This window comes from Augochlora pura, chromosome 6, assembly GCF_028453695.1.
Source record: "Augochlora pura isolate Apur16 chromosome 6, APUR_v2.2.1, whole genome shotgun sequence".
Classification (NCBI taxonomy): Eukaryota; Metazoa; Arthropoda; class Insecta; order Hymenoptera; family Halictidae; genus Augochlora; species Augochlora pura.
This window is the reverse complement of record NC_135777.1, coordinates 996,830-1,023,742: the sequence shown is the minus strand read 5'-3', so window position 1 is coordinate 1,023,742 and position 26,913 is coordinate 996,830. Positions and strand designations below refer to the sequence as shown.

The window sequence follows — 26,913 nt, the reverse complement described above, 5'->3', positions numbered from 1 at the left end:
ATTTATAAAAATTCGAATCATTCTTGTGTGTACGAAGGAAACGTAAAGCTTGCCGAGCTTCCGTTTATTAGTGGAAACACAATTCGCGAGTGCTTTCGTAAAACAATCAAAGATATCTTTCCCCGGTTTATGCGTCGCTTCGGGAAAATTATATTAACCGAGCTTACGAATTTCGAGTTACCATCTCTAGTTTAAAGACAGTTAACAATGTTGCTTGCTACGACTCCGTCTGAAAAGTCTTTCGTAGCTCGTGCTCCTCGACGGAGTACTGACTAATAGTCGCAATTATGTAATCGTGGAATAAAGGGTGCTTTGAACAATCGAAGAAACTCGGCATTCCAGTTTCCAAACTTCGTAGCAAGCGAAGATGGAAGGGTTTCCAGTGTTTCGACGCAGGTAAATCATTCTCGCGTGCTTTAACAAATCATTAACAATGTCCCGTTACAAATCAATCATTCTCATTTAAATTATTTCTTATTATTTAAATGCTAGTGTTCCGTTATTTTACTTTAAATTTAATAGGATATGGAAACAAATGTTACTATTGTTGAAAGTTGTCGGGAAACATTGTACGCTAAAAAATTTCCTTTGATTTTCGAGAAAAACCATATTCGCCGTAGCAGAACCGCTAATCTATCGATTCGCGTCGCGATCCTGTCCTAACCATTCTTTGACGTAAGCTAACCCTATATTAAAATATAAATTGCATCGATCTACTTCCACATAGAGTAAGATTTATTTTTAGGTGACTCTCGCGTTAATCTTAGATTCAATGGTATATAAAATAAACTGTGATAGACGAAAAACGAATATTCAGGTAACGAACGGTGCACGGTGCACTTCGGTGAACTATGTATAATACGTGTATATAATAACATGTGTAATACTTGCTACACGAAAATATCGGAAATAATATTGTCGAAGCTGGTCGCTACATTGTGGACGTTTACGCGGAATAAAAATTCTCTTCGACATATTTAAGAGACAGAAGTTAAATAACAATGACTTGTTCCTTTTTTAATGATTGTATATTCTTCCGATAAATAAATATTAGTAAGAAAATTAAGAAATATGACAGTCGCCTCTTTGCAACTTGATTCTATATTATTATAGATATTATAAGTATTGCATCAGTAAAATTATGTGTGGTTTAACAAAGTATAATATATTGTTAAAAAAAGAGAAATACAATTTATATCACTCGTGTCACAATTCGAAATCAATGAAGATTCAATGATACATGAATGCCATAAATAGCTGAAACATTTAACATAATAAAATATTGCTATCATAATTTTAATACTTGAAACAAGGAGTATATTAAGACGCAAGAAGCAACAGCTACAATAAAACATTAATTGAAGAATATTAAACATTTCCATAAGCGTAATAGTAACTTCTAATAATCGTAACGTTAATAAAATGTTGTTTGTTCTTATAATCTTCATTGTCATTTTTCATTGCCAAAAATCGGATCGTTAGTCTTCGGTGAAGCACCTAATAACAGTTTTCACTGTTCGGCGGGGAAAGTTAAGTGTCATCGCGCGGAGAAGAAGCAGTTGAGCATAAGTATGATCTCGCAGGAACGAGTGAACAATGTCGCGTGCTTTAACACTCTCATTTACTAGGCGCATTTACGAATACGTGTTTTCGATCGTAAAACAGCTTGCACAACGCGGAATCCGCGCGACGATGTTAGGAGACTAATAAGCGGTCACGAGCCATTTCACTTCAAATCGAGGACTTTTTTTACACGGCGCCTAGGTTTTGTTTCAACCGAAATACACCACTTACAAAAGTTCACATATATTTGTCAAATCTTCCATGCTTCGAAAAAGCGAATATTTTAGATATTTGTCCATTTGTTTATTAGTCGTTATTAGACAATGTCTTTGCATTTTGTCGGAATATTGGAATAATTAAAATTTGTTGCTACAGTAATTATTAGGTTGTGACTTCGTATGCAAAATAGATTATATCAAATTCTTAGTTAATAATAGCCATAATGACGAATTTTATGATTAAAAATTATATAAAACAGAACTTAGTTTAGTAGGTACAACTTTTTATTCTATTATTCCATTGGTGATGTAATTTTTTCAGTCAAAAGAAAAATCAATTAGGTTAATGGAATATTTTTTCAGTAACCTCCAGTTCCGCTTAACAGAAATATATATTCAGATACAAATATAAGTTCTCATTTTCTCTTCCGCAAATTAAAATGCATTCTTTAACTAAAATAATTCCAAAATAACTCGATTCCAATTTTGTATAAAAATTGCAATGTTCATTAAGGCTTGTTGAGGCTCAGTGTAACGGGCACTCGAAGAAATGAACTTAATTAACGATTTTCGACGAAAACAAATTTTAAAACAAATGTAATAAAAGTTATTTGTCTTTTCACAGCGTCATCAAATTTTGCAACATAATTCTCCTAGTAACAAGCGTCACTCTAGCGTTGAGTTACACAACTCGAGGATCAGAACGAATTTTTCATTGATCATTCACTGAAGCTAGACTCGCACATTTCTCTCGATCACTTCAATACTGCGGTCGCAGAAGAATCGCCGTGTAAAAAAGGAACAGAGCTTTCCCGCACTCCGTTGAACAGGTAAAGATCTCCTAAATCGATTCTTTCTTTGACTCCGACCGCCGACGACATAGTCGACAGAGAGAGAGAGAGAGAGAGAGAGAGAGAGAGAGGGAGAGAGAGAGGATTCATCTGTGGAAAACGCGGAAAAGTCGACGGGATCGTTCTGTCTCCATTCTTCGGTAACATCTTACTGAAACTTCACCGTCGTGCCAGCTAATTTCAAATGGAACGAATTCCTCGACAAAAATATATAGTATATGTAGGTTGTATTTTACGGAATCGAGAAACGAAATCTTCATTGCAAAATGTACAATACAATTTTACTATTCCTTTACATTATTACTTGCACAGAATAGAAATTTACTGTACCTTCGCAATCGCGATTTGCAAAAACCCATAGTTCAATTAATATATTTGTTTTCATCATAACTGCATAAAATCCATAATTTAATTATTACATTTATTTACGTCCTAACCGCATAACGTCCACGGTTTAATTATTCTACTTGTGCATGTATATCGATGAATAAATTTATTATTATATTGGGTTATTGAAATAATAAAAAATCAAACTCTACAGGTACAAAAATACAGTCATACTAACCATGACGTGAACTATGCTGGTGGCGGTCGTCTTCGATGAACGAGTCGCAAGGTGCCGAGTCGTGCCTCTTGCCACGATGATGATGATGATGATGGTGATGGTGATGATGATGGTAATGGCTCTTCCTTCGATGTTGATGGTGGTGGTGGTGATGGTGGTTGTGGTGGTTCAGCGAAGAGGACGCGGTCGAAGTGGAAGTTAGCCTAAGCCGACGTGGACTGGCCGGCGCGCTACCGGAACGTTTGCTCAAAGTTGAAGACGCTTTGATAGCCTCCACCTTTGTTTCCACCAGAGCAGCAAGGACGGCTTCGAGACGTGCCACCTCCATACCACTGCCGCCGTCGTCCGTCGAGACTGCCTTGTCAGCGACATCGGACGTGGACGGTGTCACCGTCATCTCTTCACCGCGAGTTAGAACATTACGTTCACCACCGTCGATGGTGACCTCTTTGTCGTAGGTTTCGTCGCGGGTCTTTCGCAGAGCCCGCGTACCGAACGGTCACAAAACCGTCGCGCCAGAGTTCAACTGCCCGGGATCTAACCCTGCCACGATATTATCCACCACGAGCTCGCGGATAAACCGGGACAGCATAAAGCTGATTACTCGCGGCTATTTACCGGCATCGATGTCATCTCTTTCTTCAGAGAATAATGTACCGATGACATAGTTTGGATACCTTCTCGGCTGATCTCGCGTTGCCTTCGTCGTTCAATCATTGGCCACGCTGTCTTGACAATGATCAACCGATGACAGAAATTTCAGAACACGCGATGCAACCTTTTCTGGTCTTCGCTCTTTAGCTATTTCTCACGTAAGCGGCTTCGTAATTACAAAAGTGACATTATCGCTTCGCGGGAACAGCTGGACACGCGTTCATAGACTTATACATCTATTAAAAACTTTCCGCCTCGTCGAAGCATCCTTTTCGATAATATTTCTTTTGGCATTCGTTAACAAAAAAGATGTTCTTCTCACGCAAACGGAGCTATCTCTTCGAAGAACAAACAACGTGTTTAATGAAATTGCGTTAGCGTTTCCTCGCAATTAGTTTACGCTTTCTGTTCATCCCATGCGCATTATCTAACAACAGTTATCAAAACGTCCGTTGATCGATCGATCGATCGAATCTTTCCATGGCGAACACATATCTCGGGATTCCGTTCGAATTCCATCGCCATTATCGACGACTTCTGTGTTTCCACACTTTAATCGGGCAGATTCGACATGCACGCACGCATTAAAGGACCATTTGTGATTCGAAAATGTTCCACGGGGGAATTGCACCGTAAAATCTCTGTTATCCGAACGAATAATCCGGAAAGTTCATTTCGTGCACTGTTTTCTTCCGATTGATTGAACGGATAATTAGTTGCAGCCGTTTAACCGACAACAATCGACGAATCTCTGGCGTTTACGGTATCCCAGCCGTTCGACGACCGCACTTGCAACAAAACAACTGCTTTCTCTTCGTGCTCGAGAGCCATCGACGCAAAAGAGTTTGCTATTCATACGGCAACGATCGCTTCCAGCATTTTTCGAAGCAACGATACAAAAAAGAGAAGGGGACACGGAAGTTCGAAGGATCGAAACAGTTCGAAGGATCCAAACAGTTCGAAGCACTCCAATGGGCTATTGAACCGCGAGGGATTTGACCGTAGCAGCGACGTCTTTTCGCAATGAGAGAAAGGCTACGGCGAGAGTGCTGCGGCAACTTATTCTTCCGCGGCCAACTTCCCTCGACCCTTCCTGGTTTCTCGCGCACCTAATGACCTCGTTCTTTTGTGAAGCGCGAAACAAAGGTTGCTGGAAACAGGTAGCCATGTCAGGCGGCGTTCGCTCTGAAACACCGGAGGTTGTCGAGTACGTGTGTTTTCGGAACGCGAAAAGAAAAGTTAAGAGGCAAAGGTCGAGGGAAGCTACGCCACTCTATAACGTCCCTAACAATAGCGAGCTGCCCTGATGAATAAATCGTCGGTACTCGGCCGTCGAGTACGTACAGACTTCGTGTGTGCAGAACATGTAAGGCTAACGAGGATTTCGTCGACTGGATTCGAAGGGAGCTAACAAGCTACAGAAGTTACACGACGTACGCGACAGTCGAAACAAATGCTCGACGTTGCATATGCCTTCGTATCAATCTAATCCAGTGGACTCGAATTGCAACGTGCAACCGACGCAGTGCGCTACGCGGGCTGCTTCGTCACCTGTTCTACAAAACACGTTTACCCATTCATCCATCCGTCGTATTTCCCGACCGATTACGTTAAACGCTAGAATTCGCGACTGGCACGCGCGGCGCGGCATCAAAAATGGAAAGCGGACACGAAACACGATTGAGCGTCCTATAGAATCCAAAGATCGCGAAGCACCCTCGCGGTCCGTCGATGTCAATAAACCTTGACAACCGTTTCCGTCGAGACGGCCGCGTACGTGCACTGCATGGTCGACGCGAAATCTCGGGGCGCTAAAGAAGCGCTGCGTTCCATCGGTTTCGCGCGGGGTTCTTCTCCGATCGCGTTTTCCATCTATATCTCCGGCGAGTCCCGGATCCCGGCGGAATAATTGGCAAACGACTGTCCGGACATGTTCGCGGTGGTAGAGAAAGGCCGCGGTCCCCGCACCGATCTGTCGAGTTCATTTAACGTGGACACGTCGAGCGGAGGGATTTTCGCAGGGGTTGAGAACTCAGGGACACTCGTGGGATACCAGCACGGTGACTCCCGGCGGATCCATAGTTCAGACAACGACGGCGTCGCGAACGGACGGCGGAGGGTGGCTTCCTCGGCTGGCCGCGTCGGGCAGCCCCCGATCACGACGATCACGAGGATTCTGCTGCACACGTGCACCTCGATGGTGTGCGGAGAGAGACACGGTTCGACACGATAGTCCAACGACACGTCACGTCATGTCAAGAAACGCTACTATCGCGCTACGTGCCCGTACGTAGCCGTAGTACGATCGGAGTCGACGCGATGGCGCGATCAACGCAACATCCCCCCGGCCCGTGTGGGATTTGCGTGCGCGTGTACTAGCGATCGCTCGAATACTGGGAAGCGTCGTGGAGCAGACAGGGTTGGCAGAGGCAGGTGGCCGGTCTGGCAGGGATGCGTTCTGCCCTACCCCTTCTTCCTACAACGACCCCGCCAACCCCCAACCGAGGCCAGCTTCTCCTCTTTCCTTCGCCGCGCGTTCCACGGCACCCGTAGCCTCCGGCGACCTCCCTTCCTGCCGACGCCAGTGCGGTCACCTTTCCCTATCTCGCCGTGATCGCCGCGATGTTGCAGCATTCGATTGCTTTCGCTGGAGACTTGTACTTAACACCTTCTTCCGCTGTTTACGACGTCCTGATTCAACCCTCTGCACTCGAATGGCGACTCCGAGGCACCGTAAAAATCATGTTACGTTCCAAAAAAATTATGCTATTACGCTCAACAAAAAATGTTTATAATAATTAAGTTGAGTTTCAACAAATTTTCAAGCAGTGTAACTGTTTTGCCAGGAGTTACAAGAATCAATTTAACGGTGCGCTTTGTTGCATAGACTAGAAATACTATGAGCCAGGAAAGATTATTTCATATTTTCAATCAAAATGGCTTCGAGTGCAAAAGGTTAACACCCTTTGAACGTAAAAAATAAAATCGACGTGCAGAAATAAATCATATATAATATACAATTGTTATATATCAAATACAATAGAGTTTTGTTTGAATTTCAAGAAAAAAGAAATTAAAAATTCGTCGACCACGTGAGCTATAAAATAGTAATAAATGTCTGACTATGTTCACTAATTCTACTTCTTCCAAATACTGCAATATAGTATTTGTTGCATACGAATTTATAATTAAACTGCACATTTTATTTCTAGCTCTTGTTTCTTGCAACGGAAGCAGAAAATTCGACTGCAACGGTAATTAAACCGCGGATCGTGACGCAGAATAAAATTCTTCTTGCAGCGATTTTTCAAGACAAGAAAAAGTGAAGCGGAAGCATATCTTTTTTGCAGTCGATTGTTTTGGTACGTGTGTGTTGACCTTGCAACGGAAACGCAACCGGATCTAATCGTAGTCGAAGAAGTTCCATAGTGTTTGGTATAAATACGTAAACATCCGCAGTCTGCCTGTTACTGCGGGAATTCATGCGAGCACAGATTCTTATGCAGAAGCCGGGAAAACGAAAGCAACCATAGCATTTTCTTTTCTTTGCATTGCAGATTAAATATTAAATAATAAAATATAATGATATCGCTTAACATCTTTAAATGTTAACGTTAAATATTTAATTTATGGTGTTTCTTTTTCTGAGGATTAATATATCCTGTAAAAGCGATTTTTAACAAAAAAAACATAAAAACTGCGCCGCTGAAAACTATTAGAATTATAAATTGTGGGAATAATTAATTATTTCACACTATGGGAATTTTAACTAGAACTATTATTAATTAAAGAAGAGACAAAATAAACCATCGCATGCTTTCACGACTTAAATATTTCCGGTGGTAAATAAATAAACCATCCGTTTGATTGATATTTGCATTCAACATATTTGTTGCAGTTCAACAAAAACTGATTCGGAAGTGTGGAAAGAAGCAACGAGAAGTTGGAGATTATAATACGGTAACGAACCGTGATGACAGGATCACGGGATTTGGTTAAACGATATGATAATGCGGATAATTTAAAGGCTTATTGGATAGAAACAAGCATACACCTGACTCTCGTGTAACAGATCAACTAGACACAGTTAAGGAGATTGGAGGAAAGCACACATATAACATGGCTTCGTACTAAACCGATAGCTGTAGGTAAGAAAACAGGTACATAATCACGTTTCCTATTGGAATACGTGGACCTTGCTAATGATAATCACTTGTTCCATTGTTACAATATTAATCTAAAATCGCAGATAATGTTCACATTGACTTCGTCCTCCTCAGTTTTATTCTCTATTCAACTTTCTATATTTTATCTTCGTTAATACTCTTCTTTTCTTCCAATTTACTATTGTTTATTAAAATTAATTCAATTTACTATTGTTTATTAAACTGTCATCAAAATCTTTTGTTAAATATACCGAGTCTCTGAAAAAAATTAAGTGACTGAAACTTTAAAGAAATTCGCTGTTCGATTGGTTTGTATAATTTATAGAATTTTGATTAACGCTATCGCATCGCGTACAGTGGAATGGGCTAACAAAGCTGCGTCGACGCAGATAGAGCCAGTATTACGGATAAGACGAGGTTGGACTGTGTGATAGACAGACGGATATCGAATTCATTTAAGACCGAGCGGGTAGCGGCGATATCTTTATTGAATAAAAGAACAAATTAAAAGATATGCTCCATATATTGACAGAGCTCTTTTTACTTTATAAAGGAAATAAATATCTATGTAGATCCTATATTTTGCAATGATTACAAATAATTCTTATTTTCTACTTACATTTTATAGTAAAGTCTCATAAAAAAATATAACTTAGGTGTTCATAAGTTTAAAGAAGCTTTCTTATTAGACATTATAGACAATATAACATTTGATTCGCTAGGATAAATTTAATCTGTTTTGAAAAAGTAATTAAACCACCGAATTAATCAACCATTCTGGATACTGGCGAGGGAGGATTCCTTATTGTTGTCTAAGTCGTCCGAACTGGTTTGAAATGTTGGAATATTTAGCATCTTTTGTATTCAACTATCAATCCAGATTCTATTCAAGTACGACCGTCAGAGGGAACAAAAGGGAAAAAAAGCGACTGATACGACACGCTGGCAGTTGTCAGGGTCACGACGCAATCATATGTCACTTTTAGACAGCAACACACCACAATAGTGACCATTCCGATAAAGGCCAGTGTTGCGGAGACGTCCGTATCGGTCGCATTCGCGTCTAACAGATGTCGCTGATGGCGGCGAAAGATAAGCGGATCAAGTTACAAACGTATTCCCTGCGAGATGCTGATCTTGCGCGGAAAATATTGAACAATATCCACTGCAGGTAAAAGACAATTTTTGTTGGTTCAATTAATCTACCATCTACCATCAATTTTCTATAAACGTGCTATCAAGAAACAGGCAACAAAACAGGTTACAGTCGAACAATTCTAATTTATGGATAGAACTTCTGCATGGAAAAAGTAAGACAATATATACATGTAAAATAGGGCGATGTATCAAAAGTATGAAATCACGTGATTAATGAAAGAGGGTAATACCACTTTATACTCACGTAATAAAACTGTTAACGTAAGTAGTTCGAATGTTAAATGAATGAAAACATTGCATAATTTATAGATTTCTCCCACACCCCCTCGTTATAATTCCATAGAAATTCGCAATTTGAAATGGATATCAATGTGACATAGTTTCTAACATTGGGACCAAATTAACTGGATAATTTTATAATCGTGGCGCATTCACCAAAAACTTGTTTCGCTGGAACGTCAATGAACCGGCTACCCCAGTTTTAAGTGTCCCCGTGCCTATGTGCGTGTGGAACAAAGAGACAACGCGATCGTATACACGCGCGCGCGCGCGATATGTGTGTCGCGATCGTATACATTACCAGTGGGTTTATACAGTACATTCTCATTATTTCCAGGACAATGCAACAAGTGATGCGGCGACAGACGACGTCAGTTTTATCGGGGAAAATAGAGTGAACGTCCACATTCACCACGGAATGTTGAAGTTTCCACGTGCTCCACTTTTCGCAATTCAATCATTGCATCGACCAATGATTTATAATTTCACTATTTTCGAATACTATTTTATATTTACGCAACGACAGATCAATTCTCGTTTTCTACGTTCGTACGGGCAATACAATTCTGATTGTCGGTTGAATTGTATAAATTAATTCGACGCGTTTATGTTTTCTTATGTAGTTTAATAAGCATTGCAAGCAATAACGTACTAAAACAATTTCCGGATTACACACTTTTTGTCGTATAAAACAATCAATAGAGATAGAATTATTTACAATAACGTAAGTCCAATAATCGTCGTAATCCTAATCAGAAATTAAAAATAATATACATTTAATATAACCTTTGTCTTTTTTTTAAAATAACTATAACAATCGATTTTAATTTAATAATAATATGATAATAATGTATACTAAAATTAACAATGATCTGATATAATTTTATATGATGTAACATTATATAAGTATTTGTCCTTCTTACATTTTTCTTTCTTTTCTGCAATTTTCGAATAAACGTAATAAAAAATTTTATCAGAAATAAAAATAATACAAAAATAATACATTAGGATATTGAACATGTCTCCTGAGATTTTGAACGTGCCTTTGTCTGTTGACTTCCATTTGCAGTACATTGTTGATCTGCTTCAGGATACACTGGCTATATATTTGAAAGCCAATAAATTATATTAATAATATTTAATAAAATTCGAGCGAATTATTATCCAGTGATATAAAGAAAATAGTGTTGTTTCATATTATGTACAAGTTACTATTAAGAAATCAGTATTATATAATTTTCAACGTTGCGTTTAACCCTTTGGGGACGGGTGTCGGCATATAGCCGCCCAAACGTTTTCACCATTGCGGAAGCGTGTCGGCATATAGCCGGCCCAATTCTCGCGCTGCTGCTGCGTACGTCTGTCATTCTAAACGATAAGATACGCATGGGGATACTAGCCTAAGAAGTCTAGTTGCCTCTCAATGAAATTAGAGGCTTTTAGCAGTGAAATCTTATTTGGATAAATATTTTTAAAATATTTTCTTTACTGCGCGCTCCAATACCTGTCGCCCACAGCGACGCTCGCCCGTCGAGTGTCTCTGTCACCAAAGGGTTAATATACCTAAGCACATCCGCGAACTTGTGGTAATCTACATGCCAAATCTAAATGGTTCATTTACGAAAAGCAGGCATGTTAAGGAATACTCAAGTAGCTCGGGCCTCTTCTACTGTTTCATTTATTTGCAAAATAACTTAGAACTTACCATAATGTTTTGAGCAATTGCTATCAGGTTCAAATTTGGGTATATTTCGTTCTCATCGTCGCAGAACGTTGGGGCACTGGGAGACTGTAAGAAATAAATTCTTGTTTACTTATATTCGCCTTCAATTTAATAAAAATTGAAATGTTAGAGAACAGTACCGTTACAGTTTCTTTTGGATACGATGTTACAACAACTGCTGGTATATTGCCATTACTTGCAGGCACAGGCTAATATTAAAAAGAAAGAAGAATAGAAATAAGCATATATAAACAATGATTCGAGTTCTAGAGATAAGTGTTTAGTTTGTTGTAGGATGGTGTTGGAGTTGCATGTATTTTTTGGTACTTTTTCCGAAAGTTAGGGTAACGTTTAGTATAATTGAAATTGCAGCAAAAATGAAATATAATACAGTTGTAATGTTAAAAATGTTCTACATACATGTTCCGAAGTTTTCAGTTGACAACAGTAAGTGAAATGATTACGTTCGCCACAATTATCACATTTATTTTTCCAAGCAGGACAAGACCCCGTAGCATGCTTTCCGTTACATTTCCAACACGTTCTCCTGGAGAATATACCTGTAATATTGTATTTGTTCCATCTTAGTATTTGTTCTACTAGTTATAATATTGCTGTCTTCACTATTATTTTTTTAAATTTATTGTGGTTTGATCAGTATTAAAATTCTGTTGTGAAACAATAACTATAAAATTGCTGTATATATTCTGTAAATTATAGAAAAAAGACGTATTTGTAATATTGCTGATACCATTGCCTTCAGAATCAGATTTTCTTTCAAAATCTTTTTTAGTTTTGCTATTTTCATTATCATTTCCTTGAGAAGTAGTATACACTTTTGGCTCTATCTTAAAAGAATCAATACGGTATTTCTTTAGATCTGTCTTGGTCTTACCATTATTATTATTGTTTCCATGGGAAGCAGCAGACTTGTTATGGTCACCATTACCACTTTCAAAATCTTTTTTAGTTTTGCTATTTTCATTGTTATTTCCTTGGGAAACAGTATACTCTTTTGGCTTTACTTTCAAAATATCAGCATTGTCTTTTCTAGAATCTGTCTTGGCCTTACTATTAGTTTTATTGCTTCCTCGGGAAGCAGCAGACTTGTCATGGTCACCATTACCACTTTCAAAATCTCTTTTAGTTTTGCTATTTTCATTGTTATTTCCTTGGGAAACAGTATACTCTTTTGGCTTTACTTTCAAAATATCAGCATTGTCTTTTCTAGAATCTGTCTTGGCCTTACTATTAGTTTTATTGCTTCCTCGGGAAGCAGCAGACTTGTCATGGTCACCATTACCACTTTCAAAATCTCTTTTAGTTTTGCTATTTTCATTGTTGTTTCCTTGAGAAGTAGTATACTCTTTTGGCTTTTTCTTCAAAATATCAGCATTGTCTTTCTTAGAATCTGTCTTGGCGTTACTATTAGTTTTATTGTTTCCTTGGGAAGCAGCAGACTTGTCATGGTCACCATTACCACTTTCAAAATCTTTTTTAGTTTTGCTATTTTCATTGTTATTTCCTTGAGAAGTAGTATACTCTTTTGGCTTTATCTTCAAAATATCAGCATTGTCTTTCTTAGAATCTGTCTTGGCCTTACTATTAGTTTTATTGTTTCCTTGGGAAGCAGCAGACTTGTCATGGTCACCATTACCACTTTCAAAATCTCTTTTAGTTTTGCTATTTTCATTGTTATTTCCTTGAGAAGTAGTATACTCTTTTGGCTTTATCTTCAAAATATCAGCATTGTCTTTCTTAGAATCTGTCTTGGCGTTACTATTATTTTCATCATTTCCTTGGGAAGCAGCAGACTTGTTATGGTCATCATTACCACTTTCAAAATCTTTTTTAGTTTTGCTATTTTCATTGTTATTTCCTTGAGAAGTAGTATACTCTTTTGGCTTTATCTTCAAAATATCAGCATTGTCTTTCTTAGAATCTGTCTTGGCGTTACTATTATTTTCATCATTTCCTTGGGAAGCAGCAGACTTGTTATGGTCATCATTACCACTTTCAAAATCTTTTTTAGTTTTATTATTGGCATTAAAACTTCTCTGAGAACCAGTATTCTTACCGTTCGTAGTATTAATATTTTTAGGATCTGTTTTATTGCTTTTATTATTACTATTTCGTTGAGAAGCAATTTTGTGATCATCATTTACAGAGTCTGTCTTGGTTTTATTATTAGCGTCAGCATTTACTTTCTTACTTGAATGTTGTTCCTGTTGACATAACTTTATATCATTAACATCGAAAACATCATTTACTTATGTATTACTAATAGCAGTACTAACGTTATGTTTAGAATGTTTTATCGACTTGTTAACGCTAGCTTCTTGTTGATCATAGTATTCTATACAAATTTCTTCTAGAATATGCAAATCAAGGTTTAGTATACTAAACAAATGACATCGAAGTCCTGTGTCCTTTATATTCCATATTACTTTATCTCTAATTAGGCTTTCAGTTAAGTTTCCAAAATTACAGTTGCTTGCTATCTTCTAAAGTATAAAAAGAATGACATGAAATGTGTTTTTAGTGATTTGAAAGAAATAAAAAAAATTATGGATACCAACATACTTTTAAGTCAAGGATGAAGTCTTCAAGTTTCTCATTTTTATACAAAGATCTAGTGAAAAATTTAAATCGTTCTATAAGTTCATTTTTCATATCTTTAAAAAAGTGATCAAGTTTTTCTAAGACATTAGATAATACATCTACATCTGATACAGTATCAGAATGATATAATATATTATAAACTTCTCTGCAGTTTAGAGCATCTTGTCCTATACGACATCTTAACAAATTAAGTTTATCAGTTTCTGATATTCCAGCATAATTATACCGCATATCATTCAAGAAACATGATTTCCATACCACCCAGTTTTCATACATATACCCAGTATTGGACATTATTAGTGGTCTCACCATTTTTGTTACCTTCGAAATACCAATAGATTCAATTTTTTATAATAACTCGTTAACAGAATATATACACATTTTAATTTTCGGCGTTTATCAACTTTGTTACGTTTTAAATATTAAAATTCTTTGCAAAAAAATAGTTCTCGCGCAATTCGACAACGTTAAAACTTTGAATCGTTGATACGCGATGTTTGGTGTTCGTCTATCTACTGAATTTAAAAATTGAAGACGATTACTAGTCCGTTCTAAATGTAAACATTTGAAGGTGGCCTGGTATTCCAGATGTTATGTATTTAAAACAAGAGTACATGTATGTCCTCTAAAATATAATGTCGAATAATATCTACGGGGAAAAAGAAATCCATTATTTTTACGTGAACTTCGAGACTTTATTTACCGTGCCGAATTTTCTCTTTGATGACTTTCATTTTTAAAAGATATCGGCTCGGTAAAAATACCGAGTATTGAACCTATTGAACAAGTTTCATCGATAAATTGATTGTTTTTACCTCTTCAAAATTTATTCTAATAAATCCTTCTGCCGATTATATATCGATAATATAGTGCAAAAACTTTGTCAAACTTAGTTGCATTGGTGTTCATAAGGTGGCACCTAAGTTGAAAGATTATCAACGTGGAATCAGAGACAGACGCAAGTTTGAATCGTGGTTATATCATCGGATAAGATTTTTGAATCTTTGGATTCCAAGATTTTGGATAAGATTTACATCTTATCTACAACAAAACGATATGAAAGTTAATAAATCCATAACAAGCGAAAATGTTCAACAATTCGAAAATTTCCATCATGCATACCCACGGCTGATAATATAGTTTATTATCCAATCGACATCGACAAAGTTCATAATAGTTCCGAGATTAATTATTGGCGTCGTATTGTCATAGTGCGGACATCTAGTATATTATTATTCCAAGTTTGACGAACAGCTGCTTTAAGACTCTTATATCAAACATTAGTTGTCGTGACAGACGTACACTCCAATCCGGTTAAAGAAAACCCGTGTGCCCGAATCGATACGATACGAATCGTTACGATACGCAGTTCGAATCGAAAGTGTGAGCAGCGATCAGACATTGGTGAATTCGAGCGTGCGTGAAGTTAGCAAAAATTTCGTCGCCAAAAAATGTCCGACTACTTCGATGAAATGGGTTGGACACCGTTAGAAGACGGCGAAACACCGAATCATTTGATACACATGGCCAGACTTTTGCGTGATTTCGGTATGTGGGATTTGCTGGGGCAAACGACGAGGCTGCCACCACCCGCGTCGAAATCAGCCATCGAGAACTTGGAGGAGATTCAAATCGTTTCGTCCGAGTCGAAGCAGTGTCCTGTGTGCTTAAAAGAGTTCGAAAACGGCATGTCCGCGAAACGGATGCCTTGTAAACACATTTTCCATAAGGAGTGCATAATCCCGTGGTTGGACAAGGTATATAAATTTTTCCTAGTCATCGTTACCGATTTTGTAAACAAATTCTAGGTGTCTAGTCGGTAAAATCGGTCTCTCTATTTATTTTCAGACAAATTCGTGTCCGCTCTGTCGACACCAATTACCGACAGACGATGAGGACTACGAAATGTACAGGAAAGAGAAACAGCGCGAAGTGGAAAGGGAAAAGGATTTGGAAACTCTACACAATTCGATGTTCATGTAGAAATATACAGATTTGTACATAAGGAAAGAGTGTTTTATATTTCTCTATGTAGATTTTAAACTCTATCGTACTATGAATATTATACAGAGAGAAAGCTGAAGCAATGTTTATTAAAACCGTATTACAATCGAATTGTAATCTTCTCTATTACCTATTCGAATATTCGAATGTATTTTAGTCGAACAAATTTTCCAAGTTTTATTCTGTTTCAGTGATTTCTTGTAAGTCTCTGTACAATTGAAGTCGGCTAGAGGTAATTTGCTGTATCATGCCGTGTCACGGTAACTGTTTCGATATTTGTACTATAACGCGTCGAAATACCAGGTGAAGATAGATAAAGAAATATATTGATACGATATTTGTACGTTGAATCATTTGAATTGTCGGTCGATGCTTAGTTTTAGCAAAGAGGGAATAACATATGCCATAAACAAACTAAATAACCTGTAATGTACAGAAAAAAGATCGATCAACTTTCTATTTAACAATGCCGCTGTATGTATTTAATATGCAATTATTCTGTTTTGCGATTCCAATGAATCTTTCCATGCAAAATGAATAGCGTTTTAGTTACAGTGAATTGATCGAATGTTATCGCATAAATACTTCAAGTATTTATAAGTAAATTAATTTATTCGTGTATTTTTCTTATTTATGTATGTAATTTATAAATATATAATTCTGTTAATAATACTTTGCATTCTACTTACCTTACCCTTAGAACTGTTTGTTTGAAATACTATACAGATTACTGAAAGAAATTATCTGTACTTATTATTAAATAAATCCGAGGGGTATCATAAATTAAATTATTCTTTTTTTTTAACTATGTAATTGAGGAGTAATTGAAGGATGGTCGAGAAGGTTAAATAAAAAAGACTGTCGTTTATTAATAGGAAATAATGTTTATTATACAGTGTACATATTTATTAACTTCATTTATTTTATTTCTGTTATAAATTTTATATTAATAATATTATTATGCTTTGCCGAGCGACGAATGCCTTGATCAGTGTGCGCTTAATCTATAACAATCTCCGTAAAAAGTATAGAAACTTCTGCTTTTTATTTTGTTCGTTTGTTTGTTTTCCGTTTCATTCTCACCCCCTCCCCGTCCCCCGTCCGTTTTTTCCCATTGATCATGCTATCGATCCCCACCCCCTCCCCCCCGTTTTCCCCTACATTGATCACCATGAATTATACCACCAAAGAGTATCGCCAAAATATGTTGCGCTGAAAACGGCATAATCGTTCGGCATATACAAATAATAGTACTGTCGAAGTTAAAGTAATTGGCGGTTTATTCATTTCCTTTGTTTCTCAAATTTTTTTGCCGGTGTACGCCATTCCGTTGCGAAACGGCGCGCGCCCCGCCGCCCTCTCGCGCCAAAAGTCTTGGTCGCGAATATTCTCGAACTCTTTTTTTTTTCTCTCTCTCTCTGTCTCCTCCCCCTCGAAATACTTCACCCTAGGATTAGTATTTTGTTTATGAATTATTTTTTATAATATGCGTAATAATATAAATAATGTCGTTAATATACCTATCATGATTACCGTTCTTTTTTTTTTTCTTTAATGATAAACTATCTTGAATGGTACATTTTTTTTCCTCTGCTAATGGCCATGACTGTTTTTATAGCTAATTATATGTATAGTCTGTATGCGAACTCCAAATGGGATAAGGTACGTCGTACAGAGAACTTTTTCGGCTCGGCGTAATTTTTTTCATTTTTGTGTTTTGTTAACAGAAATTGGGAAACGAAGAGACGAAAAAACCCAAGAATAGAGAACTACTCGTCGAATACGGGAACACGTCTGTGGCGTGAAAATACGAACGTCGAGGAACCCTCCTTCGTCTAACGATTCATGAAACTTTTATAGTGCAATTTCCATTTTAATGGTTCGCTTTTCTTTCATTTTTTACTCTAGGCTTCGCGTTTCGTTCGCGTTGAAATCAAATCGTCGCGCGGAGCGATCATTGTTAAATATATATTCCTTTATTCGGAGGATAGTGCACGGACACGTTTTTTCCGGAGAAACGGTTGCAAAAGTAACCTCTTAGGCACGGCGCGCCACTATAGTGACTGTCGTGAACGTTTCGTGCTGTACTCAATTGTTTTGTTAATTATTCAAGTAAACGATTGAAGTGAAAGTGTCTATGTATAATTCGCTAGAAAAAGAATGTATATAACTATACCAAAAAAAATATATATTAAGAAAAATGGTACTTTAGTTAGGAGAAATTTCATTCGCGCGAAATCCAGCCGTGCCTAAGAGGATAGTAATCCGGAAACAAAAGCAACCTTGTCAACGAGACACAAGACTATTCTTCACGATCCTCAACGAAATGTAGGTTCCCTCGAAGTACGCTAAAAAATTCTCTTTCTCTCGCTCTCTTCCTTTCGTTCATACTCTCTCATTCGATTTCTTGCTTTCTCTCTCTCTCTCTCTCTCTTTCTTTCTTTCCTCTTGCTTCTCACACACGTCACCGTGTTCTAATCTTGATATATAAATGTACGACGTTAGTTCATGTCAACCAGACTTTTGTGTGTGTCAGTGTATGTGTGTGTATAATTTTATAGTTTATTTTTTTCTCGCTTGCTTTGAATGTATGTATCTAGCTTTCTAACATAAGTGTTAAGTATAATTACCTTTATTTTTATGTAATGTATTAGTTCTTTTTTGGTATAATAATAATAATCGTCATTCCCATAATAATCATAATCGATAACCATAATAATAGTAATAATAATAATATTAACCACCGTCGTGACCATGAATCGCACGATGATGCCGTTAATTCGTCATATTGATATACATTACATATTTATATTACACGTTCCTTATGAAAATAATAATCCAAACTGGCATATTTTCCGTTCGTGCTGTCTCCCCGGAGAAGAGCTTTCGCCCCGAAATCTTTCAATTCGTGCGTCCGCTCGACCTCTACGGATACATCGATCTCCCTTCTCTCCCTTTCCCTCGCAACCACCGTTCTCGCCCTCAACCTGTTACATTTTGTGTTTACGCTTCTTCTTTGCCTTCGTTTTCCACCTCTCTTTTTTTTCTTCTTCGTTTATAGAGACTTCTATAACATAACAATTCTATCGCTAGTAGAAACGACTGAATCCCCAACCCCCCCCTCCCACCCCCACCCTCAATCTGGAACGAATATTTCGAGACGGCGCGCGCGTCAACGATCGAACGAATCGCGACGCGCGACCCGATAATAACTTCTACCTCGCGCCCGTAGCGAGAAACTATTTAACATTCGTAACATCGCCAATCATCGCCAGGTTCTTCGCGTTCGTTACTTCTTTTTTTTTCTCTTTAAAAATTTCATTAGCCGCCGCACCGTGGCTACGGAGACAACGTATCATCCTGGACGTCCAACGTCGAGGATAAACTGTTCGAATTATTATTATATTTTTAAATTATCGCGACACAGGCGTCAAGCCGCCCTCGTTGTCTCACGCGCTCCGAAATTTGTCTAATCGTCGTGAAATTAATGGAATACAATAACTCCGACGCGGTTGCGTCGCTGTTCGCTTCCCCGCTCGATCTATCGTCCCCGAAGCCTCAGTAATCGCGTCGACCCCTCTTCGCTCTCGATTTCTCCAACCCTCCTAAATACATATACATTATCGAAATATTTTCTATAACCGCGTATGCCTTCCGTAAAATTTATCGCGTTGATATGCTAAAACTCTCCCCCCATCGCTTATCGTACTATCGTTATATAAATTACTTCTTATCTACGCTGCCTTTATTTTCCGTTCCCACTGCTTTTTCATGTTTTTTGGCCTCGTTGTTTTTTTCCGCGGCTATCCTTTCGCGTCCGCTCGCAAAGAACCTCTCGTTCGCATGCAATTAACATCTGCCACGTTTCACGCCATCGCGACATCTCTCTCTCTCTTTCGCTCTCTTCCGATACAATATTATTCTCGGACAAGCATAATTGGTAGTGTCGTCGATAGTGTGACAATACAATAATAATAGTAATAATAATAACCGTACTAGTGATAATCAATGATCAATAATAATGATGATAATAATAATAATAGTATTCGCAATAATCGATTCACGACGCGACCAACTCGTCAAGGTAACTTTACATTACGTCGCCAGCAATGATTAATACTGTCGTACTTACAATAAGTAGCTCGCGCAACGTTCAACGGATTTTCCAAATCGTTCGACGATGCTCGGGGAAAATCCGCTCGGCCAGTCAAATTCACGGACTAAACGCACACCGCAGTTACTAATTCCTCGTCTCTGCTAATTCCGCCTCTGTCGAAGGCTTGTTCACCGTTTGTCGACGTTTCTAAAAGCGCATCCCGGCGCGACCGAATCATGAACGAAGATTGTATCACACGATCCATTTCAATTACAACTAAATCTTTTCTCGCGTGTTTTGTCAGGTTATGTGATCGTAAAACCATCGCGCGAACACGCGTTGCTTTCCTCTTTCAACATGGGCCTCGTGCGCGTGGACGAGACCGAAACAAATGATTTTCTATGCGCGCACGAGAGTCGCAAAAGACCGGCACCGGTAATCGTGGAACGGAAAAAAGTTAGGTTAGAAGCTAGAAAACTGGTCGAAAGCTGAGTTTCGGATACGGCCCCGGACATGTCCACGCGAGAAAATTGGCCGCGCGTCTGGCAGGCGTTTATTCCATTCGAGGGCGAGATCTCGTCGTCAAGGGGGAACAAAGGGAGAGGGGGAGGGGCGCGTTCTCGTGAACGTCCCGCCCGTGCAACGAACGTTTATTTTTTTGTTTCTTATTATTTTCATGCACTATATTATAGTTTAGTACTTCGCTACGTAGGACATTGCGTGTGCACCGCGCGGCGTGCGCGCGCACACTCCGTGTCGTGTGTTTTTTTTTTTGCAATATTTATTTACAGATCCTTCTTTTTCGGGCCCGTTCGGACGGACATCGACCAGTCCTCGGAGTCGCAAAAGCATCGTCGTTCCTGGACCATGTGAAGTTCGCCGCGCGTGTGTGTCTACTTTAGTCTCTGCGAGAGCGCGCGCGCGCGCGCGAAGAAAATGTATACTCTACTTTTTTCCGGCGATCCCGAAGACCTCGAGGCCCGCGATTCGCGGCCGAGGAGAAAACTTGCATTGTATATCGGGTGTTTGATTATACTACGCAACGTTTGTTTGTTTGTTTTTTTTTTTCTCGGGCCCCGGACGCGAAAGTACGGCCAGGGCCGGCGATTACAAAATTTTATTGTATACCACTCCGAAATCAACAATAAAACTGATTTCAATTCTTTTTTTTTCCACTTCCTCACGATTCTGTATAATATTATCCCTTCTCTGAAGGCAGGAGGATATCATCAATTTTTTGCGTGCGTGCGCGTTTCGTGGATGTGTTGCTGCGTGTGTGTGTGTGTGTGCGTACGCGTAGTACCATGTGTACAAATGTGTGTGTGTTACGCGTGTGTCCTCAATTTGTTCCATTTTGTTCCATTCTTTTTTGTTTCGTTTTCTTTGTTTTTTTTTTTAAATATCGAGGTATACGCGCGTGTATACGTGTGTTCGTACTTCCCGTTTTCTTTTTTTAATCATATTCTCTTGTTTCGCGTGTGATTTTTTGCTATGTCTTTTTTTTCTTTCTTATCGTCTGCATCATATCCAGCATGTATTTCGGGTTTTCGCGTTCCGCGCGCCTGTTGCGTAAAATCTTAATTCGTTCCCTATGTTTAATATGTAAAAATATACAGGCTAGGTTATAGTCGTAAGTACAGTTAAAAAATTCTACGTTCTTTTTTAGCCTCGAGCACGGGAGATGCAGTCAAGTCGTCCTCGGAGCTGATCCACCCGATCGAAAAAAACGAGCCTTAAACCCGAGAACGCGAGTGAAACGTCATGCTTCGGCATCGTCGATCGTATTATTTGCTCGACGAGGTGAAGAGATTTCTGTGCCAGCAGTCGTACATGTATGTGCGCGCGCCTCCCGAAAAAAAAATGAACGAAGACCCGGAAAGCTTAAAACGCGCTAAATCGTCGTTTCTCGTTCCTATCGCCTCTCACTCCCTCCCCACTCCGGAAGAAGAACAAAAACATTAGAAAGAAATGGATTATCCTGCGCCCACTCGCTCCTTTAAGTTCTTTCCTCTCTTCGTCGTCGTCGTCGCCTCTCTAATTTCACGAAGTACAAAACCGATCGAATTAGCACGTTTCAACGTCGGCGAACAACTTTTTTCGACACGCGATTCCCCTACCCCACGGAACATTCGACGACCTAGCTACACCATACCTGCTATTTCCGATTCGAAATTACGAATTCCATTCGCGTTTACCTTTGGTACGGTTGCAACATCGATCGCGATCGAAAAACGATTTTTTTTTTTTTTTTGACTAGAAACTACTACAGATTCTCCTCCTAGCACTTTCTCACGATCTCCGACTAGATTCGCAGACCTCGCAAAGATTCTTTTAATTGCACTGTTTTATCGAGATCTCAAAGAGCGAGTTGTGTGTATAAATCAGTCTCAAAATAAGTTGCACGCTTTTTGTGATATAGAAAAACTTCTTTATTATTTTCTTTCTCGTCTTTTCTTCTTTTTTTGTTTTGTTTGTTTGTTTGTTCGTTTAGTTTAACGGACGACAGCTGTTCGACACGCGTAACCGCGAACACGTTCTCGTCGCTCGCACATCGTTCGGGAAGCCTGCCACGCGATTCTCTGAGAATGTGAAGCTAGTGAAAAACTCGATCTCTCTACGCATAATAATTTCGCACGAATACTGTTTACGCGCGGGCGCTTTAAGCACATTTAAAACTTGGCAAGCGTTAGAAAAACTATTCTGGGAGAACGTGCAACGAAATTCTTTTCCTTTTCTTTCTTTTTTTCTGGACGGTATGACCTGGGCGTGACTATTCTTTTCCACCATCTTTAGGCGATCGCTGCAACTCTCTTATTTAACCTCTTCGTTTGCACGCGTCTCTCACAACTGTCGTCGGTTCAGAAAAACCACCAAGCAATTAGTTGCAACGGCACTTGAAAAGATCTCAACCCCCGTGTTTTCAGTGTTCTTAGTCATCGAAGCGATCGAGCTATTAAACGTCGCGCCGATATATTCCTCTCGCGAACAGAACTCTTTAGGAATCTTCACGGTATCGTTTGCTCAACAACTTTCCAGAAGAATGAGCTCTCTCGGCTAATCTCTGTTTTCTACCAGCCCGCAACAAAGGTACGAGGAAATCGCGGAGAGCCGCGCGTGTGTCCCGAAAGTCAAGCGAGAAACGATCGAGGTGACGGAATCGAGGGTGAGGTTTTGCCAATCCGATCGATGATAATTGTCGAGAGGTAATCGATGTTTTCATTCGCGTGGCGGATTCGTTAAGATAATAGGATCACAATGTTCTAGTGTTAATTGTCTCTACCGTAAATCAAACTTCAAGCTTCCTTCGTTAATAGTTTCGGCACGCACGAGGTCAAGAGCGTGTCTTTGTTCTCGACCAATTCGTCGGTGTTAGGTTATGTCTGGTTACGTAACATTGTATCATGAAAACGTTCGATTACGACTTGATCTTGAAAAGGCTTCAGGATTTACCTCGTCCGGCGATTCGAACGAGTCTCGCTACCATTTTGTACGAAAGGAGCCACTTGTTAACCAACTGTTGCACTCCGAGCAGGCGCCGAAGGGGCACATTACAATTTGCAGGAACCGGAGCCACTCCCATTCGAGTCCCTAGCTTTCTTACGTCGATCGCTTCCGCGCGAGAGAGAAAGACGAAAGACTCTCTCTCTTCTCTCTCTCTCTCTCTCACTGCCGTATAGAAATCCATGAAAAATTTTTTAGCTCGGACAAAAAGGAAATCTCGAATCTACGCAGGACGAAAACAACGAAGCACGAATAAACAAAGGACAAAGAGAACTTATGGCTGCTGGCGATCGTTCGAAACGCTCAGCCGAGAAAATTGATTACGCACCGTTTACTTGATCAGTGTAGACAATCACTTCTATATCCTAATATTGTCTTTTTGCTACGATAGTCGATTCGTGTTCGAAGTGGAAATGGATTTGGAAGATTCAACGTTGGCACAATATATATATAATGTGTGTATAATATTCTGTTATCGTAGATGCTGCTTCGAAAATACTGGTTCAATTGATTTAAAAAATTGCAGTTACGCGTCTAACCTCCCGAGAAGCTATAATCGGGGAAGGACTGTTTTTTTCGTTTTCTTTGCACGGAACCGAATTGGATCGCGCCCGTGTATTCGACGTGCTCCCGCGATCTCTCGATTCGTGACAATTATAATTATGCCCCTGTGCTACAGTGGATATCCGTTGGGTCCGCCGATGATGATCTCTACCGTTTCGTTTTAAAGTCGGCTAAAATGGTTTAACTTGAGAGGAGTGACGTCGGACAATTGTCTAACGATCCCGATGAATCAACGAGTAGAAAAGTACTTTCGCTAGATTGAAAAAGAAGGGGGAAACGAAAGCTGCTTCCGAAAAAAAAACGAGGACGAGAAAAGCGTCCCGGGATTTTTTTCTTTTGTTCTACCGATCGAGGCAAATAATCGAGCAGCAAAGGTTACTCGAAGTTTCACTGGCGCCCTAAAATTCCTTTCTAACCTTTTGAGATCCATCGTATTTCAAATAGTCAATGATGTTTATACCCGCGCAGCTGGTTTATAAGTATGCTTTCGGTTTACATTTAATTTTAGAGTCGACTTTCAATCATTATGTATATTATATGTATGTACTTATATATGTTTTTTGTATTTATATATATAAGTATATATATTTTTTCTATTTCGTATATTATTTCGGTCTTAAGCGCTAGAAGTTTAATGTTAAAAACTTATCCTTTGGCGATTAATTATTTAAAATATGTTCTGTTTGTTTAATAACTTTTAGTGTTTTTTTTCGCTCTCTCTCTCTCTCTCTGCTCTTTCTTTCCCTTTCTCTCCCACCCTATTTCTCAACCTACCACACGGCCCATCTCAACGTCCTTTTTAATTATTCCTAATTCAATCATTATACGCGCACGATATATATTTAAATTTCTCCATTTCTCGCTTTCTTTCTTTCTCTCTCTCTCTTTCGCTCTGTCTTTCTTTCTGTAAGTGTATTTTTCTGCGTGTTTCATTCTCTCTCTCTTTCTCTCGCTTTCTTTCCCTGGTATAAGTGATTATACTGCGTAATTTGTTATACTTCATTTTTTTCTGTTTATAACCTTATAATGTAGCGATAACCGTAGTAATTGTTTATGCATATCATTCGCTTATACGCCTAGAATGGCACGCTATATAAAACTATGCTATATGCAAATTTTTTTCTCATTAATCGATATTCTAGTTTTAAACGTTTTTTTTTCGCGAGAGTTATGTATATGCACACTCATCCCTGTATATATTTGCTCGTGTGTATATAGGTATGTTTGTATATATAAATACCTCACAAATTCTCTTCACGTTCCTCTCATTTCTCTCTTTCTCTTCTCTTTTATTTTTTTTTGTTTCGTGTTCGTCTAAATCTCGTATTTACGTTCCTCGCGCCGATCGATTTTTTTAGTTCCCACGAAATTCTCGCTACGCGCGGCCTAACTACACTTTCTAAACGTAAGATTTCTAGCGACTTTCTGGGGGGGGGGGGGTCGACTCGCGACGCGTAGCCACGCTATACGACGCGAAGATATTTTTTCGACCGATCCTACAGCTCCAAGCTCGAAACGGACGTCGACCGATCATATGTCTCTCTCTGTTTCTCTTGCAATTTTCTCTTGAATTCCCTTGCAACCACTTCCCCGTTTCCCACAGTGCTTCCCCGCTTTCCGCGAAGCTTTTGTCGCCAGTCTCGGCTGCCCCCCTCCCCGCGAAACAATCGGCCACCGTAATCGCTAATCGTCCGCGAGGAACGGAAAGAAAAGACTGATCGTCTTCAGATATCCGAAAGAAAACGCGATCGCTGACCTTATTCAACCGACAACGCCGCGAACGCGACGATTCGCGACGCGCCGATTTCCCCCACCAACACAATTCCAGTATACATACATCGTTCCGTGTGTCGCGCTTGGTGCTCTCGTTTCTTCTCGTTCGCGTTCGTTCCCTTCCGTCCCCACTCTATCCGTTCGTTCTTGTTCAATGCGTGGTCGCACGTTCACGCGTCCGCGAGGTATCGACGCTGCCCAATCGCGTGCGATTTTAAAGGAATTGTACCGGTAACATCTTTGTTTCGACTAAAAATTCAAATGAAACGAACGCTCCGGAGGAATAGTAGGTGTCGCGCGCTGCTAAAGTCGTCCATTAGGCGGACGTGTAATTTGTACAGTCGATGCGAGAAGGAGACAAGCAAAAAAACCTTTCGCGTCTCGATCCTCGTGCCACGGGCCCGGCTGATTGTTGCCATCCGGAGTTTTTATGAACGCATAAAAATCCGTCTGCCGATATATCTACTCGGGGGGGAAGAAATCGGATTCAAATATAACTTGATTGTAACGCGCCGCGTTGCTGAACGTAAAGCGTGATTGAGAAGAACGAAGGTCTGCGTTTTGTCCTGAACACCGTGCACGAGGATCGACCAGATTTCTCCCGTGGATGCACAGCTTCGATTCAGTCGCGTACAAAATGGAAACTAGTCGACTGCGTAGAAGAAAGAGGTTATGTTCCAATGATCGTTCTGCTAAGTAATTTTAACTATCGTCGTCTCGTCTTTTCTAATGGCGACGAAAAGGCGCCGTTCTCTCGGCGTCCATTTCGCAGCTGGGAAGAAGACTTTTAGAGCTGCTTGAATCACAATTCTTGCCTGGCGGATTCAGGGTTCGCTCGGACCATTCGTTCACCTGGCTTAGGCATTTCAACCACAGACAGAGCAGTAAACTATAGTACACACGTACTTACGTTCGTCGTGCGAGTCCGATCTCTGACTCTGAGTACACCGCGCGAGGGTTAAACTTGCTCTTTTTTCTATCATCTTCGACCGTGATCTTCTCGGTATGTATCCGCTTACGAAAAGTCTTCTCCCTCTACGTGGTTTCGCGACACCGTACATCGCCGATCCGGGAACCACGAAATAGAACCGAGGAAACGGTAGACTACGCGAACCGTGCCTTTCTACGCAGTGAAGTCAGCTAAACGAAGCGATCGCTCGAAGAATGTGTCTGGCA

At 39.5% G+C, this 26,913-nt stretch overlaps 3 protein-coding genes and 1 long non-coding RNA gene across 8 annotated transcripts in view; 2 read left to right on the top strand and 2 right to left on the bottom strand.

Moving 5' to 3' along the window:
- Positions 1–6,331, bottom strand: part of LOC144470888 (uncharacterized) — a 47,200-nt gene extending 40,869 nt beyond the window's left edge. Inside the window, exons 1-2 of one of the 4 annotated variants that reach the window (XM_078182477.1) lie at positions 5,425–6,331; positions 3,198–4,639 (exon numbers count right to left, since the gene is read on the bottom strand). In XM_078182477.1, coding sequence (XP_078038603.1) covers positions 3,198–3,594 — 397 coding nt within the window. In that variant the 5' untranslated portion in view covers positions 3,595–4,639; positions 5,425–6,331. Of the gene's footprint in view, positions 1–3,197 lie in introns of all 4 variants that reach the window. The other 3 variants (XM_078182476.1, XM_078182478.1, XM_078182475.1) reach the window with 3 other exon arrangements.
- Positions 6,332–7,069: 738 nt separating this feature from the next.
- LOC144470890 (uncharacterized) lies at positions 7,070–10,124 on the top strand. Its single transcript, XR_013494200.1, has 3 exons — positions 7,070–7,213; positions 7,750–7,999; positions 8,898–10,124. It is a non-coding gene; the product is annotated as an uncharacterized LOC144470890 (long non-coding RNA).
- On the bottom strand, positions 10,070–14,669 carry LOC144470886 (uncharacterized). Of its 2 annotated transcripts, XM_078182474.1 has the most exons (8): positions 14,615–14,669; positions 13,761–14,448; positions 13,475–13,681; positions 12,073–13,402; positions 11,598–11,737; positions 11,318–11,386; positions 11,160–11,243; positions 10,070–10,554 (listed from the first exon to the last, which is right to left on the bottom strand). In XM_078182474.1, exons 2-8 carry the CDS (start codon positions 14,109–14,111, stop codon positions 10,459–10,461), a joined length of 2,277 nt encoding a protein of 758 aa, XP_078038600.1. In that variant the 5' UTR covers positions 14,112–14,448; positions 14,615–14,669; the 3' UTR covers positions 10,070–10,458. The 2 variants fall into 2 exon arrangements, 1 of the variants encoding a protein (XP_078038600.1); XR_013494199.1 differs by lacking the exon at positions 10,070–10,554 and having other exon boundaries at positions 11,174–11,243; positions 11,598–11,724.
- A 492-nt stretch (positions 14,670–15,161) lies between these two features.
- On the top strand, positions 15,162–16,475 carry LOC144471883 (E3 ubiquitin-protein ligase RNF181-like). The gene is made up of 2 exons (XM_078184464.1): positions 15,162–15,556; positions 15,648–16,475. Exons 1-2 carry the CDS (start codon positions 15,251–15,253, stop codon positions 15,780–15,782), a joined length of 441 nt encoding a protein of 146 aa, XP_078040590.1. The 5' UTR covers positions 15,162–15,250; the 3' UTR covers positions 15,783–16,475.
- Positions 16,476–26,913: the final 10,438 nt, after the last annotated feature.

Coding starts and splice junctions, on each gene's coding strand:
- LOC144470886 (XM_078182474.1), bottom strand. CDS start 14,111: ATGGTGAGACCACTAATAATGTCCAATACTGGGTATATGTATGAAAAC. Junction 11,387..11,597: donor AACTGAAAACTTCGGAACAT/GTATGTAGAACA, acceptor TTTTAATATTAG/CCTGTGCCTGCAAGTAATGG. Junction 11,244..11,317: donor ATCCAAAAGAAACTGTAACG/GTACTGTTCTCT, acceptor TATTTCTTACAG/TCTCCCAGTGCCCCAACGTT.
- LOC144471883 (XM_078184464.1), top strand. CDS start 15,251: ATGTCCGACTACTTCGATGAAATGGGTTGGACACCGTTAGAAGACGGC. Junction 15,557..15,647: donor TAATCCCGTGGTTGGACAAG/GTATATAAATTT, acceptor ATTTATTTTCAG/ACAAATTCGTGTCCGCTCTG.